The 20,111-nt window shown below is 44.3% G+C and overlaps 2 protein-coding genes across 2 annotated transcripts in view; one reads left to right on the top strand and one right to left on the bottom strand.

Moving 5' to 3' along the window:
* Positions 1-6,921: 6,921 nt before the first annotated feature.
* On the bottom strand, positions 6,922-16,410 carry frk (fyn-related Src family tyrosine kinase). The gene is made up of 8 exons (XM_070849398.1): positions 15,985-16,410; positions 13,908-14,029; positions 11,593-11,756; positions 11,273-11,441; positions 10,327-10,485; positions 8,559-8,740; positions 7,538-7,703; positions 6,922-7,351 (listed from the first exon to the last, which is right to left on the bottom strand). The coding sequence occupies exons 1-8, from the start codon at positions 16,380-16,382 to the stop codon at positions 7,143-7,145; spliced, it is 1,569 nt and encodes a 522-aa protein (XP_070705499.1). The 5' UTR covers positions 16,383-16,410; the 3' UTR covers positions 6,922-7,142.
* A 1,707-nt stretch (positions 16,411-18,117) lies between these two features.
* Positions 18,118-20,111, top strand: part of nt5dc1 (5'-nucleotidase domain containing 1) — a 51,493-nt gene continuing 49,499 nt past the window's right edge. Inside the window, exons 1-3 of the mRNA XM_070849399.1 lie at positions 18,118-18,477; positions 19,794-19,885; positions 20,030-20,101. Coding sequence (XP_070705500.1) covers positions 18,385-18,477; positions 19,794-19,885; positions 20,030-20,101 — 257 coding nt within the window. The 5' untranslated portion in view covers positions 18,118-18,384. The remainder of the gene's footprint in view (positions 18,478-19,793; positions 19,886-20,029; positions 20,102-20,111) is intronic.

Genomic DNA, 20,111 nt, shown 5'->3' with positions numbered 1-20,111 from the left:
AGGCAGCCCCGTCTTTTTTCGAAACCCTCCTTTTCTCTATGCAAACACGAGCAAATTCATTTGAATAATTCTCACTAAACCTGTCTCATCCACTTGTTTTCCCTTTGAGAGGCAATCACCCGTTGTCTGCTTGTAATTTATGACCACAGGCAAATCTGCTGTGGTTTTACAGGCTCGCATTAGAGCACACTCTTGTTATTGTGAGGCATTATGGTAAATGGGGAAAAATCCACTTTTTAATGGAAAAAGACAGGTGCTTTCCAAGGTGGATCCTCAGCCTTATGTGTTTCTGAGACACTAAAAGGAAGATGGATTATTTGCACTGCTACTTATTCATTATCCAAATTATGCAAATAGTTTATCACTGTCAAATGTTTTTTTTAAAAGCTTTTGAACAGTACCAGCACAGCCTCTCCGCCGAATTAAGATGCACCGAGGCTTGTGTTTGTCGTGCTGTGGCTCTCTGAACAACTTTATCAAGTTAGTGAGCTTACAGTGCCGCATGTGTTTAGCCTTGTGACATTATAAGGCCTGTGGCAACAATCACTTTCAAACTGTTTGAGGGAGAACCAGACCTGAATTAACAGTCAGTATTTGCAAGCGTAACTCAAATGTAGTCTCTTTTTATTTTCATCCAGCTTTGTGTGCATGTTTTTCTGCAACAGGTGGATTCTTGAAAGCTGTTTAAAAATTGATGTCAGTCAGAGACACTAAATGACACCAAAGTGGCCAGAAGACAAACGTGAACGCGTCGCTTAGAGGAACTAAAAGCAAATTTAATGGATGTGCTTGTTATATTGTCAGTATGCTGTATCTTCATCCTCAAACAACTAGTTCTGCAATTATACAACCTTCTTGATAGGAACACTCTCGAGGTGTTGATGGGAATCAGGCTGATATTTAACACAATGTGTATTACGAACATACTGCATGACGGACCAGAGGGTCTGTTGTTTGCTTCCTCTTTATGTGTAAAAACCGTTTTGGACCAAATCAGCATATTTGGAAGCCATTGAACACACAAACAGTACACACACATGTACTGATTAGCAATATGTGTGTTTTTTTTATTTGTCTTTTAACAATAGGCGATTGCAGTTTTAGCATTACAGCATTATGGATTCTGTGTATTGTGGGTTTTTCCCCCGGACAAAGCAGAGTTCCAATTATGGGGAAGCCAGGGGGACTTAATTATTTTGTGTGGATTCTAAAGTTTTAATGAAGCGATGAAGTATAGGACGCTGACAAATGAATGAGTGGAAGTGGGAAAGGGGATGAACGTTGGGGAGGAAGTTTGAGTCTGAGAGGAATGTGTTGGAGGCCAGGGGGGAGGAGACTCAGCGTGGGGGGGATCTGTCTCTTAAGACACTCGAGGTGACCAAGGCTTGGTTCCAGACTGTACCTGGAGAAGGAGAGATGGGAGAGGGATGCACGGGACTGAATAAGAGAGGATGAAAGGAGGAAGAGAGAGTGGATGGAGGAGAATAGGGATGGGCGGGACGAGAGGTGTGGTAAGCAGCTGAGGGGAGAGAAAGGGGGGAGAAACGGGGCAGGATGGGTTGACCAGGCATAAGTAGGCTTGACAGGTGACTAGAGGTTAGAAGTTCACTTAATCCCACTTGCAAGGACCCTGGTGCAACATTTTAAAGTTGTAATAAACGGAGGAAGTATAGGATGCTGAGGACGGATGGCTAGATGAATGGATGTGAGAAAGGGGGGATTAGCGGCGTAAGCAGAACTGGTTATTTATTCAGTGACTCATAGGGGCTGAGGGAAGGACGGGTGACAGAGAGGTGACTTTGGGGTGAACACAGAGCATTACAGAGAGAAGAACATGGATCGTAGAGTTATACAGGGTTCACAAAAAGTTAGGGATATTCGACTTTCAGGTGACATTTATGGAAAATATAAAAAGTTAATGCTACAGTGATATTATATCATGAAAGTAGGACATTTAAGTATCAGCATGCACTGGTAGTTTCTTCATTTTAAACAATTTATTGAAAGAAAATCTACCAACAGTGGAGGGTAAACGAGGGTAAACGTAAAATTGGGATGTGGCCAAAGGACGTCCACTCCTCTCCTTTCTGTGACTCTTCCAGTCTCTGTATCACTGTTCCAACCTCCTGATGACACTCTGTGACCCTCTAAGCTCAGTGAACACCTCCGTCTGAGGACTTCCTGTTTGAAGCCTCCAGTGTTGAGGTGCTGCTGATCAACTGTTAGGTGTCGTCTTGGTCTCATGATGTCAGAATGTGAACAGCAGGATGAGGAGGACTGTTTAAATACCAATTCTAACTGAAGCAGGAAATGTATTGGTGGTGCTTCATCCTGAAATTTCACCTGAAAGCCAAATATCCCTAACTTTTTGTGAGTAGTGTAAGTCAACCAGCGGGGATGAGCAGCCTGTGAAAGTAGACCGTGGGTTTGTGTTTTTACAAACCTTCAGCCCTTTTTGGCAGCGCGGGGGGGGGGGGTTCTGAGGAGCATGGAAATGTGGGAATGGGAGGTAGAGGGACAGTGGCTGCTGGGAAACGGTTTGATGACAAGCTAATTCCACATTTTGAGAATGGAATAAGCGTGGGTGATAAAACTGCAGATAGACGTGCCATCCAGAGAGGGGTAGGGCAGAACGCTCTGTATCTGTATATCACCTTTCTAGTCACTTCAACCACTCAGAGCACTTTTCCATCACATCCTCATTCACACGTCGTTCATTCAGGAGGAATCTAAGCTGGAGGAGACTGTTCTTTCACACACTGAAGCTGCTTCAGGAGCAGGTTGGGGTTCAGCGTCTTGCCCAAGGATCGAACCACCGACCTTCTGATTGGCCCACTCTACCGCTGAGCCACATCTTGAGTTTCCAGGTGGTCAGGATGGCTTCCTGTGAGGCATTCTACGGGTTTTCCCTCCATTCTTTTGGTTTCGTTTGTATGTGTCACAAAGAGCACACCAGGGAAGAGAGCAGCTTTCGTTCTATTGACGATTTGCTCCGAACAATCCATTTACACTTTGGCTCCTATGCAGCTACAAACGGGGTTTAGTCCAATAAACATCACACGTGAACAGTAAAAGATTAGCTGAAAACATTGGGGCCTTAAGCCCCCTAAACCGAGCCCTGCTGCCACCTAGGGTCTGCAGCTCTCTCTTCTCCTTCTTCACATAACTATTTCTGTCACTTTTTATGTGAACAACAGAGTGCAACACTGCAAATGTCTTCCAGGAGAGACGTCTGAAAATGTGTGTTATCTATGCACAGTATCGCACCTCCAGCTGACTTTTCACTCCACCGTCAGGAACAACTGAAAACACACCGGATTTCTTGGTGTTGTCGTACAACACGTCCTGTGAACAAGTTCTTGTCCATTATATAAAAGTCTGCAGAGTTGCAGACTAATAGAAAGTAAATGGCTTAAAGGGCCAACTGGAGAGCCCTCAGACACGTGGGCTTTTACAGCGAGAGAATCTTGAAACCCTCAAAGACTTCGTAGGAGGGCGTGTTAAAGTTTGAGCGCGTTGGAGAAGCACGAATGAAACTGATGCCAGTCAGTTATTGCAAGTGCACTTGCAGTGATTGACCTGATCCAGCACTATGAGCTGCTTCTTGAACACAGATATCAGCTCCACACAGTTCACACAGCTGACAGATTCATTCTTTACACTGGTCAGATGATTCGTGAGTTACCTATTTCATTGGTATGATCAGGACTGGTGGTGCTCTCAGTAAGTATACTTCTAAATGATCAACATTAGGATGACAGGGACAGCTGTAGAAGACATTATACTTAATTACATGCTAAATATTTGCACGTTAACATGCCAACATCTGTCAGCGCAGAGCGAAGCCTTTCCAAAGCCTCGTGTCCTTTGTGTTCTGAACACAGCAGGCCGACAACGCAGTGATTGGCCGGGCGTGCAGAGGTGAGAGAGCAGGCTCCAAGCTCTTTGTCATTACTCACACAACTACATGTCACCATGAATACCTTTGAGGTAAGACAGTGAGACAGTGAAAGTGAGCACTGTCCTCATTTTTACAGTTCATCTGCCCCCCCCCCTTTGACAGCAGGCTTTCTGCCCAGACTTCAAGTGTCCAGTTACAGCAGATATAAAACACTTTTACCTCAGATTCAGCCTTTCCTCTGGTGCCCCTCTGGTGGTGAGGCTCTCAGATCAGTAAAAGTGCCATCCATGTTTTATCTACCTCACAATTCTCATATCATCTCATCTCATATATATTTTAGATACAATTACTTGAGATCGAAGGACATTTTTGTTTTTTTATATCCACTTTTCCCACACAGTGTCAAGAGGACAAGAAAGGTCCAGACACTATTGTAGCAATGTCTTGGATTGTAATCAATCAACCAAGTTATTCATGGGAACACCCCTGAGGTCGCCTGGGTCACAGCTTCCTGCTCAGCTGATTTCATTCTGCTCACATGCCCCTCTCTGACCGAGAAGGGAAGAAGGAATACATATCAGGCACTAAAAAAGTAACGGTAACACTGGTACGACGGGACGGGGGTTAAGCTGTCATACACAGCTGGTTTTAGTTTAGGGAAAGTCAACTGGGTGTGCTGGCTACGGTCAGATATGAGGAGGACTAGAGGTATGAGGAGTGTCAGCACCACTGTGTGGTCTGATTGGGAAACTGCAGGAAGGCTGTCTGATCTGGTCCAGTGACTACAGCTACCGTTTGTCATCTTTTTCAAGAGAACCAGAGTGTTTTGAATAAAGCCAATGGCAGCTTATGTGAATTTTCAAACAGTGACAGGTCCTCCGATTTAGAACTTAGATTGTACTTAGATTTAGAACAGAAATCTCAGGAAGAGCAACAGATTGGGGACAGAGGGACATGCAGACGCTGAATGACAAGATTAGGCGAACATTAGGTGAAAGACCTGTACCGCGAGGATGAAACAATCATCTGTGGGTGCCAGCAGGTATGGGGGGGGGCAGCCGAGAAGCCATGAGAGCAGGTGCTTTGTTGAAGTCTAAGGTGAGACAATGCCTCCACAGGCTGATGTCAGCGGGGAGATTGTTCCACAGAAAGACGGCATGATGGGAAAAAACTCTGCAGCCCATTAAGCCTCTTGAAGCTGATATTTGCAGATCATTTCGGTCCTCATCTCGTGTACTCAGTCTGTGCATGACTCACTTCTTCTGATGGATCTTAATGAAGTTTTACAATAGCAGTTTAGCTTCAAATCAAAACCAACAACCCAGCCAAGATGTAGGATGTAAAGTCATTTAATAAAAGATCATTTATGTTAGAATACAGAATGATTATACAAACACTGGCACGGTTAAAATGTACAATTAATAAAATTTTGTTCATGACACTAAAAATATCCAAAATCAGAGCACGAGATAATCCATCAGGTTCTCCCTTAAACACGGCAAGCGTCTAATTCGGCCTCTCAGCCGTCTCTTCAAAGGTTTGGCTGCTGATGGTCAGAAAGAATTTGACCACAGATCTGAGAGCAGCTCTTTTAGCAAAAATAATTAAAAATGACGGATTACGTCGCGTGTCACATTGTTCAGTCATTGAGCCATTACACTGTAAGTCCCACAGGAGGAAGACAAAACAAAAAAAACATTCAACTACATGTATGAAAGGAGATCTGGAGCAGTGGTACAGTGTAGCTACCAGGGCAGACTGGAAGATTTGGATGCACTAAAAAAAATTTAAAAAAAAAGACATGGAAGTGTATAAAGAAGAAAAAACTATTTCCAATGTGTACTCAAAAATAATCCTTCCTGCTTTCAAATGCCCCAATTTGTCATTAATAGAACAGAACATGAATCTGACATCACTTACATGTACATTAAAGACAACACAACAAAGTTAAACAGGCAAAATCGGATCAAATCAAAACCACAGCCTGAAACTCTGACTGCTCGTTATGCACTTACATTCCATCAGGTTGCACAGCGGTGCGAGTCATTCTAAAGCTGTGATGTCACCAGAGAGTAGGAGACGCCTTCACACACATCCAGACCGTCACACGGACCTTAGCAGACGGAAGTGTAAGCCAGGCTTAACTGATGGCAACCAAAGCTATCAATGGGTTACAGCTGGAATGATGTACAGTGGAGTATCACAGCAAGGGTGGAGGGGCCAGGGAACCTGTACTGAATATGATAACCTAACAACATTAATTGGAAGGAATACGTTTAGTATTCAGAATACATTAGGTGGCAAAACACACCAATGTATGCAGCTTTTAGTGGCTGTTAAACCGTGGTCATTTAAAATCATTTACTGTTATTTGTGTGCTCAATTTATTCATTTTCATGCACAAATTAGGTAATTTGAGTCATTTAATTAGTTTGCCCCCCCCACCCCACCAACCAGCAGGGCTCTATAGAAACTTGACTGTTTTTTTGTTTTTTTTAAGATCTCTTGCAGCACGAGTTTCAGTGACACATGGAGAAAAGCCTGAGGTGAAACCATGTGATTGGGTAATGGAGGGCGTGGGCTCGTTCTGAACACAAAAAGAGCAGCGGCCGTTTGTTAATCAGGAGATAAAGTCACGGTGCTGTGGTTAGTGGGCCCCTCTGGCAGCCAGGCAGAAGACGGTCACCTGCCGTCAAACACAGCTCAAATCACCGCTGGCTGCTACGTTTGCCGACGACGGCGCCTGCCTGAGACTCACAGCCAAAACGGACCAAGCTTGTGAGCGAACATAACTCGTAAATCCTCTCAGCTACTTTCTTGTAATAGTTGGGCAGGCAGCCAGTGGAAAGAATGCGAGTTATGCCGAGCGCGAGAAGGACCGGTTCGTCGAGACAGACGTTGGGTGGCTTTCTGTCTCTGCCTCTTCAGTCTAGTATGCGCTAAGACTCCGGCTCGCCACACGAACAGCCCAAGCGTGCATTCAGTTGTCAAACAAAAGCGAGAGCGGGAGTGTCACAACCAAGTGCTGCTGTCGTCAAAAGCTTCCTCACAGTGCGTCTGTTACAGTCACAGTATTTGATCACACATTTTAGGTCCTTCATTTGATCGCAATTTCAAATGACATTTGAATCTGTTACTTCATAAAAGCTTCACTATTTGTTCACGATTCAGGTGATTAAGGTTTCGCAGCCCTGCAGGGAGAGCTTTCTTTCTTTCCACGCGTCACGGCCTGGTCAGTGAACTAGTAGCGGCCGGCGTCGTCGTAGGATGTCACGTCCAGATCGAAGAAGTCCTCCAGCCTCCACTGCAGGGTCTCGAACGTGGGCCGATCCTGTTCGTCCTGCTTCCAGCAGTCCATCATGATGTCGTACATGACTTTGGGGCAGTTTGGGGGGCATGGCATCCTGTAACCCTGGGGAACCCTTTGGACCACCTGGTAGTTCGTCATGGCTGCGAGAATCACAGAAAGGCATTAGAACCTCTCTAGCAGGAGACAATAATTCTGCATCAAGTGTTTATTTAAAAGGTTTACAGGCTTTTTAATAGAAAATCTCAGAATAATCACAAGCTCTTTTTCACTTCCACTTTTGGTAAACCTCCGTGTTCACAGATTGATGAGGTCGATCAAAGTCTCACCTTGGTAAGGCATCTGCCCGAATGTCATGATCTCATACAGCAAGACTCCAAAGGACCAAACGTCAGATTTGATGCTGAACTTGTTGTCGTGGATGGCCTCTGGTGCCGTCCACTTTACGGGGAATTTGCTTCCTTCTTTGGCTTCATACACGTTTTCATTCTCTTTCTAGAGACAGAACACAGCACAAAGCACAGATTTCTTTTTTAAGGATCAACATTGCAGGACTAAACAGGATTTCAGGGGTGTTTTATGCTTCAGGCCATCATTGTTGAACACAAAACACTCGGGCTACACAATATTGGAAAAAACTGACAGGATATCTTTTTTTAATAAACTTTGCAATTGGACTTGTGTGTAGCAGTTGTGTTACTTAACACCTCCAATAACATTTGTGACTGTGTTAGTGTGATAGTGGGAATACTTATTCTCTTCATTGTTTTGTATGAGACAATGCAAAACAGAGTGCAAAGGGCAGTAACATGCTACAGATTTATTGCCTACAGGATTTCTAACCAAGGATGATTTGCCAACCCTGTCCCTCGTTACGCCTCACGTAACTGAACGCTGGTTAAGTCAGACTATTCGGACTACGTTACGCAGACTTTTGGTCATGGAAAACGACGACCTTGCCAGTTTTCCTTTCCGCATCAAACAGCAAAACATTTGTAACATGACACGTTTGAGTTCATCTGTCTTGCTTGACACGGAGCATCCTGCAAGGTGGCTACTGCGCCTGCACACATGGCGACGTCCATGTTATTTATTAGGCTGTAAAACATGTCAGCAGGCTCAGGTGTTGGCAGAAGGTGACGAACTGTGCACGCCAATAAATAAGTGCATCATGTATAATTATTGGAGAATGCAGGTAAGCTTTAGTTTCACTTCAAGGCATCTGTTCAAGGCATGAAATGCTCAGCAAGTTCAGGCCCAACACCTACCGAGTCCATTTAGCAAAGTATTTCTTTAGTGTCATGTGCATTTATAGCTTTATTAGGGAGAAGATCGAAATGTCCAACCCACCATGAAGACCCTGGCGAGTCCAAAGTCAGCCACCTTGCAGATGTTGTTCTCGCCCACCAGCACATTCCTGGCTGCCAGGTCTCTGTGGATGTAGTTCTGTAACTCCAGGAAAGCCATTCCTGATGCCACCTGAGCAGCCATCTCTATCTGGTCAGGGACGCACAGCGTGGTGCCCATGTCCTCTGTAATCAAAGCAGAGAGGCACATAATCAGTCGGGCAGGTTCTACTGATTGGAAAGCAAATTAAACTCCTTAAAAACCACATGGTAGATATACGTGTTCATGTTTCTGGGCAAAATCTAAAATGTTATTCTGTTGCATGCTGGTGTCTGCGATATTAAGCGTTATTCTGATCACTCAGAAGAACTGAAACCTGGAAACTTTAGGGATGACTAGAAAAGCCTCATCGACAGCAGCTACAGTTAAGGTTATGCGTTACCCTTGGGTGACTTTGAACATGTCCTAGCCACGAGCTGCTACAGTAGCAGGTGCATCATGAGTTATGGTTGACGGCTCGTGATGCAGAATGTCTCAGGGCTGGAGACATCAATTCCACATGAGCGAGTGACCCTCGTCCTAAGTGGAAGTGGCGCAACATCTGTCACGCCACAGCTCAGCATGCCTGTCTAAGAGGTGAGCGCCACGCATGTCCCTGCAAGTACAAAGTCCCAAATGAAGCAACGGAAAGGTCTTTTGTCCAAATACGAGCTGATTTATTCAACGGCACGAAAATAAGAGAAGTGGCATTTTAGTGGACCCTCAGATGATGAAGCAGGTTGTGCTTTAGGACGAGACTACCTTCTGGCTAATCAATCCATTTCACTCTAAACGGGTCGATAATTTACTAAATGATCATATTGTGTTGAAGACTTAAAACTACCGACTGAGACCATGAGTGCCGAAGCAGGTTTAAGGCTCTTCAGCATTGGCTTCACTTTTCAGACCACTTCTTTTGTGCAGTTTATGGTTATTAGCAGGTCATGGATGTACAGAAAACTAGATCACTGTGATTAAGAAAACGTGACTCCTCTCAGCCACATTGCAGTAAGGAGCGTGTTTTTCTATGATTTCTAGGTGGAAATGTGGATGTTAATTTGTGATGGACATGGGACATAATGGTAGATTATATATTTCTGAAAGGTTGAGTCACTCTTAATCAAAAATTGTGTGCATCATATCAGTGTGTTCAGATTTGACTGAGTTATGACACAGAAGAAGTACGTTGTGTGATGCAAATGGAGGCAATCAGGCATTAAGTGTTTTAAAGTGCCTTAATCGCCCCCATGAGTAATGCACCTGTCCTGTCCTGTCCTTATCCCGCTCTCCCTCTGCACATTTCAGGCATAATAATACCAAAGAACAGAATACAATGTCTGCCACAAAGCAGTGACCGCCTGGTGTGCCTAACAGGTCATGGTTTTTATAGCGGCCTTTCTGTGTCAAATTCAAGATATAATGTTTGTTTATCAAGCTTGAAGTTAATGAACACACATACATTCAACTTTTTATGGTGAAAACACACACTAATTTAAGATTGCTTAGTGGCTTCACTTTCATTTACAGCAAATTAGTCTCTCTTCCTCAAGATAGGCTCAGCCTGTCATGCCATGCTGGTTTCCTTGTCTTCTCACATCAGAGCAGAGCAGTCTGACAGAAACCAGTCCTGCAGAGCCTTGGATTAAATTCAGCAGCAGGATCGGACTGTGATCCCGTCATAAGCAGCAGCGGCTCATAATCGCATGTGTAGATGACAGTGAGGTCGGCTTACTCTGGAGATACTCCAGCAGGCTGCCGTTCTTCATCAGCTCTGTGATGATGTAGATGGGCTCCTCCATGGTGCAGACGGCATACAGCTGGATCAGCTTGGCGTGCCGCAGCCTCTTCATGATCTGAGCCTCCCTCAGGAAGTCCTCGGGGTCCATGGTACCTGTGGGAGGGGGTCAGTGATGAGGAGTAACACTGTGACATGCAGATGTTTTGAACTGTAGTAGTTAGTAGTGATCCTCGCTCTTACTCTGGTGTTGTGTGTTTTGTTGTTGTGTGTTGGTCTGGTTAGACATGGAGGCTAGCGCTACGCGTGCTCACTATCGAGCTCATTTTTCCAGACAGTGGCTGCTTTCAGTTGCCAGATGCTCTTAATACATCATTTTACTTAAACTCCGACAGTGACAATGACGTCACACGGAATAAAAAGGCTGTATAAAAACAATCATTGCCCACAATACTGAGTGGGAGCCCAGAGCATGCCTTTGTTCAGTTCCCATCTTAATCACACACCACTCAATGGGAAATTTAAACTGAGGTCCCTCAGGACCCTGACTTGGGTATCTTTTCCTTTCAAAAGCTCTTTCTTGGTATTATCATGAACAGACACGTTTACTCCTTCCAATGAAATGCAAGATTTCTGATTCCTTCTGCACCATATGGCATCTGTATGACCTCTGTTGTCCGGCTTCTTGCATTAAACTTGTGTAGAGAAAGCCAGGAGTGCTGTGCGTTAGTTTACTTGGGTTTAGTGCTTCAGTACAGTCCTGCTTTCCAGCTCAAAATCGTTATACAGTTTCTAATTTTTTATTTTTTTTTAAATCTCTTTCAGCTGTGGTCGTGACCATGCCAACAAAGAGTGGGCTTTTGAATTCATGATCAGATTTCACTGATCACATACTATATACTGTTAGCACGTTCGGTCAGAGAGGGACAAGGCAGAAGTGTACCAGGTTTGAGAGTCTTCACCGCTACTGCTGTGGTTTCGTTCCACAGGCCCTCGAACACTTCTCCAAACTGACCAGCTCCCAGCTTCCTCAGCAGCTTGACGGAGCTGCGGTCAATCTCCCAGTGGTCCACAGTGTTGTACGACAGACCGTGAGTCTGTGGGGCCTCAATCTGCACAGACGGGAAGTGTCACCGCTTACTGAGAGGACAATGTGAATTCAAACTGTACAGAAAAGTGAACTTAGCGAATAGGAGCAAGACAACAACGACATTTTAAAACAACACGTATTGGGTTAATGTTGTGCGGTACAGCGTGTTTTACCTTTTTGCATGGTGCATCCAGACGCACACACAGGCCGTCAGCCTGTCCGGAGTAATGTTCCACTAACTCATTCAGTGTTTGGAAGGATCTGGTCCTTGACACAAAGTAGTGACCGTTGTCCAGTTTTTTCAGCTTGTAGTGCTTCACTTTCCCATTGTCCAGCACTGAAAGGCAAGTCATCAACTGTGTGAGTAAGGTCTCCTCATGGTGAAGCAGGCCTGAAGTTCTTCAAATGTGTCATCGTCTTGTGTCCATGACCAGCATGAGACACTCCAGCAGGCTTTATGTGCATGGAAAATATATCTTTAATATTCCTTTGATGTTATTATAGCATGTGGTAAGGATAGAAATGCATTTGCATTAAGTGTAAAAACTGTAGTTTTAAGTAGCACTTCTTGATTTTTTTTGGTTATTTGGAGGCAACAAAAAAAAAAAAAAAAAAGCTATGAACACAACACTCCATGTTGTTCCACTGTTTGCCTGTGAGCCGCCATCTTGGTCTGTGAATTAAAACCAAAACAAAGAGCTTCAAAAAGGAAGCTGAAACACTTGGTCTCTCTTAATTGGTGTGAAAATTAGGTTTGTGCAAAGTTCTAGTTTCCCGTTAAGTTTCTATGCAGACGTCAATAAGGAAACCTGGATGGAAAAGTTGGTCAACTTGGCACCGTTACAACTACAGGTCATTTCCTTAATCAGCCATGCTCCTATCACCAGTTACCAGCAGGCTATCACAGATACAGAATCAAAGGCTGGAGTTTAATAGGCAAATATGACAATTAATAACTGACTATTAACATATACAAATAAAGCAAATGCACACATACAATTTTGCCAGACTAACCTGCTTCACACACACAATCAGTGATTTAACCTGCGTGGCTGTGAAATTAATTAGGTCATCAAATGGTTTCATGAATGACAATGGAGAGAATTTAGTCACAATGGAAAGAGTGGAATGACAGATAAGAAAAGAGAGAGATAAAGTAATCCCACTGCTTTTATGGGAGCAGAGATCTTATTCAACTTGATGACCCTGACTCAATTAATCATTTGAGTCAAGCAACAATGCCGGCGTGTTTGGAAATGTGTGCGCACAGACAGCAGAACGCTACCTAGTGTGACTTCACCTGAGAAAATAATATTGATCAAGTGGAATAATGATACACCTGAACGACTGAAATGCGTTGGCTGTAGGAATGTTATTCAGACAAACAACCAAACAGGTCCTTCAGCCAGTGCAGGTTAATAATCATTCAGGTACACAAGTACAATGCTCTACTGTTAGCTGTAGGGACTGGGGGTCAAAACAACCGGGTTGGTGAACACTAGAATATTTACGATGTTTGCCTTCACACTACATTAATAACCCTCTCACAGAACATAGTTCCATTTCCATCATGTCATGTAATTTTTTCATTTATTTCATTTACTTATTTTTCACTGTTGTCTCAAGTATTCTATTTATTCATTTAATTTTCCCGATATCCAGTGTTCTCCCCATTCTCCTCCGCTTTAGTTATTCATCTTTGCCCACTTTCACTTTCTCTCCGACTCCTTCCACTTTTTGTCCACCTCTGTCAGTCCATCCTGCCTATTCATCCGACTGTCTGACCACCTGTCTGTCTATTACCGACCATGTCTGTACGAAGATGTGCAACAGTCATTAATGGTTTTGGAGGGTGGGAAGGTGGGGGGGGGTGAGGGTGGTAAGGCAATACAGGGAGGTCAGAGCATTGACCTGTATCTGTAACGTGTGCAAGAACTTCAGTTAAAAAAAAAAAGATGACTTTTGCTAAACAGTGGCCACAATGTGTTAATAATGAGTTCATGCTGAGTGCTAAAATGAAGATGAACAAGTGTCATAAAATCAGAACACTAAGCAACGTCAGCTAAACAGCAATATAGTTTGCCAATATTGGCCACTGGCCATATCACACTTTACAAGGCTGTGGCAGCAAAACCTCAATAATAAAGGGCAATTCCAGTACTTTCGGAACCTGGACCCTCTTCAAAGCTCTTTAACACGCTGTTGGGATCCTTTCCATAATGACGCCAGAACTTAGAACAACAATCTGAGCCCGTCAGTGGCCCGTTAGTGGACGTACTTTGAGCACTGCACACTGCAGCCAGTTTCAAAGCACCAGCTCAAGTGATCTGCTGGACCAAGTCTGTGCCCACCAGCCATCTATGTCAAAATAAGACCCTGGGTTAATAACACCAGAATTACCCTTTAATGTGCATTTCTTTTCAACTTAAAATAATTCACCTGAATGAGTGTTGATGAACATGTATGTATTCACAGCTTCTTAGCTCACCTGACAGGGACAGCTCCCCTTTCTGACTTTCACAGTTTCTGATGAGGAAGGCGCCATGCTGGTTCCCCCCTGCCAACAGCATCTTCTCTGCATCCAGCCTCTTGGTCTCAGGAAAATACCATCTGCAAAAGGAAAATATAAGCAAAGAAGCAGAGCTTGTCAGACATAAAACAATGTATGAATATAAATGACTATTTTAAAAATACATCAACCATCAGCAGGCCCAAGGGTTTACTTTGTTCACTGGTAACTGGACTGACTGCAAATTGACACACTGATACTGTCAATGTGTCCACCAACACACCACTAACACACACTTCATTTTTCTCCATCCAAGGATTTTTGAACTGATTAGATACTGTAGATTTTTCTTGGTCCCTAGTTCACTAAATGGATCCCACTAACAAATACTGTGTGTGAAAGTCTGACACATGTTCTTCCTCTGTGCCACGCAGCTTCATGGTTATCCAGAAATCCCATCAGTCAAAATCAGATCAGACCGCTGCACTCCGTGACCATGTCCATTCACTGCCATGAACACGCAGGAGTTGCTGCCTTGCTAGGTTGGTTTGCCTCGGTTACTGTGTGAACTGTGGTGTTTTAAAGGGTTAGTTCAAAACACCACATGGTTCGTCGATGGAGGCAGCGGTAGCCCAGAGTATTCCCATGTTCTGCAAGGTCAAATAAAACTGCTTTTTGTCAGTGGGTCAAAGAGAAAGAGGGCAGCTTCAGCTCCATCAGAACAGAATGTCTGATAGCAATCTGACGCTGTGAAAATATAGTAAATATAGCGTACACTTACACCGGAGGTATTTTTTAGGGTGGGCCTTTTATCTTTAGGTGGCCAACATCCATTTTTCTGCTGTCAGCTGTCATCTACTGTACACAATACACAGACTATGGATAAATTGCCTCACACACACACACACACTTCCTTCCCTTTAATGTACTCCATGTATTTGCTGTGTACGCCTTGTATTATGAGCCTGCATGATTTCTACAGTGCCATAATACAATGGTTTTCTGTATGATGTTTTTCCATCACTGCTCTTCCTGTTTAGGCTTCATCTCAGCACTACTTTGTAATCTTAATGATTTTTTTATGGACTTTGTAACATCTGTCCAGGAACCACAGGTGAAAAATGGCCTCTTGGCTGACTTTGATGTATTTACAGCAACGATCGCTAACGTGTACAGTCCCCTAAATCAATAGACAGATCATAACAGAGAGTTAAGGGCCCATAACATTTCATTTTATCTCCAGTTCCCGCTACAGGTTAATATGGCCTCGGTTAACCTGACGATACAACCAGAAGGGAGTGATCCATGTTGCGGTCATCAGCCCAGGTAAAGAAGAAACAAAGGCCTGTTCTTTATCATTCCACACAGTCCCACACTCACAGCATGACTTTCTGCCAGCGTGTTACGGGACTAATTCCTCTCCATCTCGTCTCACAGCAGGTCCATCGAGTTCATGGTTTAGTCAAACTGAGACCTAAACCATGAACTCGACTGATCCAGGGACACAGAACTATTTTTATCTCTGCAAACAAAGCTGGGGAAAAAAAAGGAGTACAGCAGAGGAGAAACAGGTTTCACAGACATGCGGGGCAGATCGAATATACATCACAAGGAGAGGCTGAGCTTCTCCCACACATGGCTCTGAAGACAATAGTGTAATAGTTTACTGGTACAATCAGGTCAAAGCCAGTGGAACAGTGACAGTGATGTGATGTGGTCTGAACTACCCATGGAGTGGCAGAGAGGGCATGTTAAAGCTCTGCTCAGGTTCTTGTGTTTCTGAATCTTTTTTTCCATGAGAATAATTAACCCATAAGACCAAATTTCCTGGTCACACACACACAATCATTAACCAGTTGAAGCCATGACTTCCCTGTGCAGAAAACAAGCCGTGCCATCCCAGGCTGGTGTTTCCAGTGAGCCCGGGTCACACTGCGCTACTTCAGCCAGTCCAAAGGTTTGAAGTGACTTAAACTACGATGTTGGACACTGGAGAGTGAAATGACATATATTCCAGATATGACAGCAAGGAGGAGGGTGATGAGGTTCTACTCACGGTTCCGCATCGATGCTCTCCACAGGTGCCACATAGTTGGCCGGGATGTACCCCCGTTTGGAAGCCGAGACCCCGGTGAGCGCCTTGGCAAACCACCACTCCCCCGTGCTCTTGTCCAGAGCCTCCAAGGTGTCCCCGGCGTTGAAGCTCAGGTCCTCCTCGGTGCGGGCGGAGTAGTCATACTGGGCGACGTAGTAGAGCCCGGCTTTCTCCCCCGGGAGCGACGGGAGGCGTCTTCTGGAGTGGAAGTCCGCCTCGGTGAGCTTCTCCGCTCCGGGGTTCTCAAACACCGTGGCGGGCCGCTCCCCTAGCCGGGTGTCGCCCCCAGCTTGGCTCGGCTTTTTAAAACACGCCAAACAGCTCTGCCAGCACGAAGAAAGCCTCTTCTGGATCTCCATGGTGTGGCCCCGTCAATCACAGCAGCTCATTCTGGGTCGGGAGTGAAGACGGAAACAGTCCGGGGAGTCCCGTCTCCTCCTGACTCATGATCCACATTCCATAAAACTAATCATCCCGGCTGGGACACACAGAGGTGCTCTTTGGCCACACACACACACACACACACACACACACACACACACACACACACACACACACACACACAGTGCCAATCACCTGCACCTGCTGACGCACGGGGAGCGGCTCACGTACACTGACGTCATCTCCCCCTGGCGGCCATGTTGAACGACAAAACATCTGATAGAACACACACATATGTATGTATATATGTGTGTGTGTGTGTGTGTGTGTGTGTATATATATATATATATATATGTATGCATATATAGATAGATATAAATATATAAACTGTTGCCCATAAAGTTGGAATAATTGTTCAATACCCCCAATTTAGTTAAACCACAATGAACCTTTGCAAACTGTGTATTCAGGCTTTAAGTTTCACTGTGATATGTTTGGAAGAGTTTGATCAATAAAGTTGAGAAGATATAAAGTTTATTTATCAAGAATAAATCACATTGTCACAATCATTTCATGAGAAGAGGTAGAAAACATTTGATTCCAACTTTATGGGCAACAGTGTATATACACACACACACATATATATACAGTTCTTGTTTTGCCTGACAAAAATAATCACACTAAGTCACAATTATGGGACACTAAGCAGGCTAAAGGCTAAAAAACAAATTATGCAATCCTTAGTATGTCACAGTTATGAGATGACGAATCAAAACGATGAGATAAGGATTTAAAATCATGTCCAGATGAATTCATTAGAAGTCGAAGGGGTGAACACAGGAGACAGAACAGGGTCCACTTTTGTGGATGGTGTGCTTTATACTCAGATTACATTAATGAATGAAATTAGTCAAATTAGAAAAGAGGAAATGACACTAGGTCATTGTGTAACTGAAGGACATCTGGGAATCTTGGGGGGTGTGGGGCTCTGGCAGGTGCCCATGTTACAAGGTCATTATAGCTGACTGGAATTCAACTAAAACCTGAAAATAGATCTGAAAAAGATACTTTAGTTAACTGAAACAAAAAGAAAAACTAGACTTAACAAGAATGAAAACCAACTGAAATTATGTTGTGTACTTACAAAATGAACTGAAAAAATAAATGAAATTATACAAGAAATGTCTTTTTTATACATTCTTTTGTATACTTTTGGGCTAGTTTTTGTCAATTTGTCAACACAGCAAGCCTGAGAGGTTTTGGAGCATGTGTGTACTCAGACTGGGTTATCTCTCTAAGTGTTTGTGTTGTAATACAAATTCTGAACTGACAATTAGACCGAATATAATAACAAAAACCCTAAAAACATTTGTGGAACTAGTAAAACACTAAACTAAAGCTAAACATAAGTTTCTGTTATTATAGTAATTATTGTATTAAAAGGCACTTTAGGGTTTCGTTATTTCGTATTTTATCCATAATTAGAGCACATTTTCAAACGATATCATTTTATAATTTAAAATGATATATTCATATACTGAGGAGGGCCAGGATCTCGTACAGGATCGTAGGTGCCCCTGTTCCAGCCCTAAAAAAAATTGAATGCGCTTTCCAAAATCATCTCGCGCCTTTACGCCGTGTGTTACGGTTTCGTTCAACACCCGGAAGCACTGCACGCTCCCGCTCCCACAGTTGTCTCTCTGCCGCCTTCTCCTGGCACGCTGGAGTTCAACTCCTGGCCCCAAACAGGGGACTTCCATTTAGCGTTCACTGAGAATCGATTCGGCGTCAAGAAAAACGGGCCTGGTGAACCGTTTTTAGCGGGGCACCGTGAGAAAAGACCGAGCGGCGCGTGCACAGAGCAGCGGCACTGACTCATCCGCGGTGTGGATGTGTGGACAGTGACGCTCGGCTTCGGAGCGCTTTCCCCGTAGTCCCCCCTAACCCGCCCACCCTTCCACCCCCCCAGCTTCAGCCACCATGAGCGAATACTTCAGCCTGTCGGACTGCGATGTTATCGGCTTCGACCTGGACCACACGCTGTGCCGCTACCATCTGAAGGAGACCTCCAGGGTGAGTGAGTGCGCGTGCGGCTCGCTCCCAAAATAACCGCTCGTCTGGCGGCGGTGACGCTCCGATTCGCCGCACATCTGGATTCTAAATAGCACGGGGCTGTCAATACGCATTCATCCACTGTCACTGATCAATGCCGCCTGCTAACCGGTGCTGTTCAGATGCCCGTCGGTGCGGGTACCAAACGGCGGTGTGTGAGGTGGAGCGTGAGGTGATGCGGTGCTCCTGATGCTGCAGTTGCTCTGCGTGACTCACAGGTTGAGCGTCGGCGGTGATGATCACACATGTCTTTAAATGTCCTCTGTGAGTGAGGCCTGTCGGCAACAGCGTCTTCTCACGTCACAACGTATTAGCCAGCGTCCGGGGCTACAGTCACACACAGTACACGGCAGGACTCCGTCACACCTGGTGGCAAAATAGATATGTTGAATCCCAGACTATAATTTTGGCTTGGATTGTCATGTATGCCCCCCCCCCCCTCCGCCCCCCTCGTTCTTTGCATGTCACATGTGTGTTAGCTGATCCTGTCAGGGCAGCAGACTTGGATGTCAGTTGACTAACACTGTTCCAATGCAATGCATGCAAAATATTTATCTTAAAATCCAGTGTGTATTGAAGATCACTGCATACTGCAGAATGAGCACGACTATGACGACAGAGATGCTAACTTCTCAGTTAATGACTGAATTAACTAGATTAAACTTAAAGCTATACTAATCAATATTTTTGATATTCGCAATGGATCAAATGACCGATGTGTGATCTCACAGGTGTCACTTAAGACAAACCGACCCTAGTTACTAGTAGTTACTTGTTTTTAAACCAGACTCTCCTCTGTTCAGACTGTTCAGGGAAAAAGCTCTGATAAAGTCATTTTTTGCTACCTGGCCAGCACCAAACAGCAGACGGACACAATAGCAGGTGAACATAGTGGAACAGTTGTTTTACGGAGATGTATTTTTCTCAGGAGTTGGAGCCAAAAAGACCTACACAGAATTTTGGACAAACATTCTTCAGATATGACTCCGAGCGAATGTTGATGTTTTTGTGTGTCTGTTGGGCGTGTGAATTAATCTCTGTATCTGTGCATGAATGCAGACTCTATCTGCAAGAGACAAGGTCTTGGTATCAGAAGCATTCTGGTATCAGCTTTTAATCAGTTTGTAGTCTGTAGTATTATCCAATCACGTTGGACACGAGGCGCAAAACAGGTTGAACACATTGGTCGAAATGCAATCTTGGAACGAATTAACTGATGTCTGATAATGACTTGCTTTTAATTACCTTTTTAAAAAATGTCTTCATTGTTTTTGCAGCTGATCTATGAGAGCTTTGCCAGGTATCTGGTGGAGCATAAAGGCTATGACAAGGACCTGCTGAACCTAACGCCTGCTAATTGGGATTTCTGGTGAGTTAGCAGCAGCATTAACCCCCCCAGCCCAGGGGCTACCATGACAAAAAGTCTTGTAGTTAGAAGGCAAACAAGTAAGCAAGTAAATATTAACATGACTTGTTTGTACTGTAGTTACAACAGACTGAATTTTGTGTCTAGTTTTAAAGGGTTGGTGGTAGATCTGGAGGATGGAAACCTTGTGAAACTGGCCGAAGATGGAACTGTCCTGCGGTATGCTCTT

The sequence above is a fragment of the Pempheris klunzingeri genome, chromosome 18 (assembly GCF_042242105.1).
Source record: "Pempheris klunzingeri isolate RE-2024b chromosome 18, fPemKlu1.hap1, whole genome shotgun sequence".
Taxonomy (NCBI): Eukaryota; Metazoa; Chordata; class Actinopteri; order Acropomatiformes; family Pempheridae; genus Pempheris; species Pempheris klunzingeri.
Note: the sequence above shows the minus strand (reverse complement) of the source record. Positions and strands in the feature narration are given on the sequence as shown.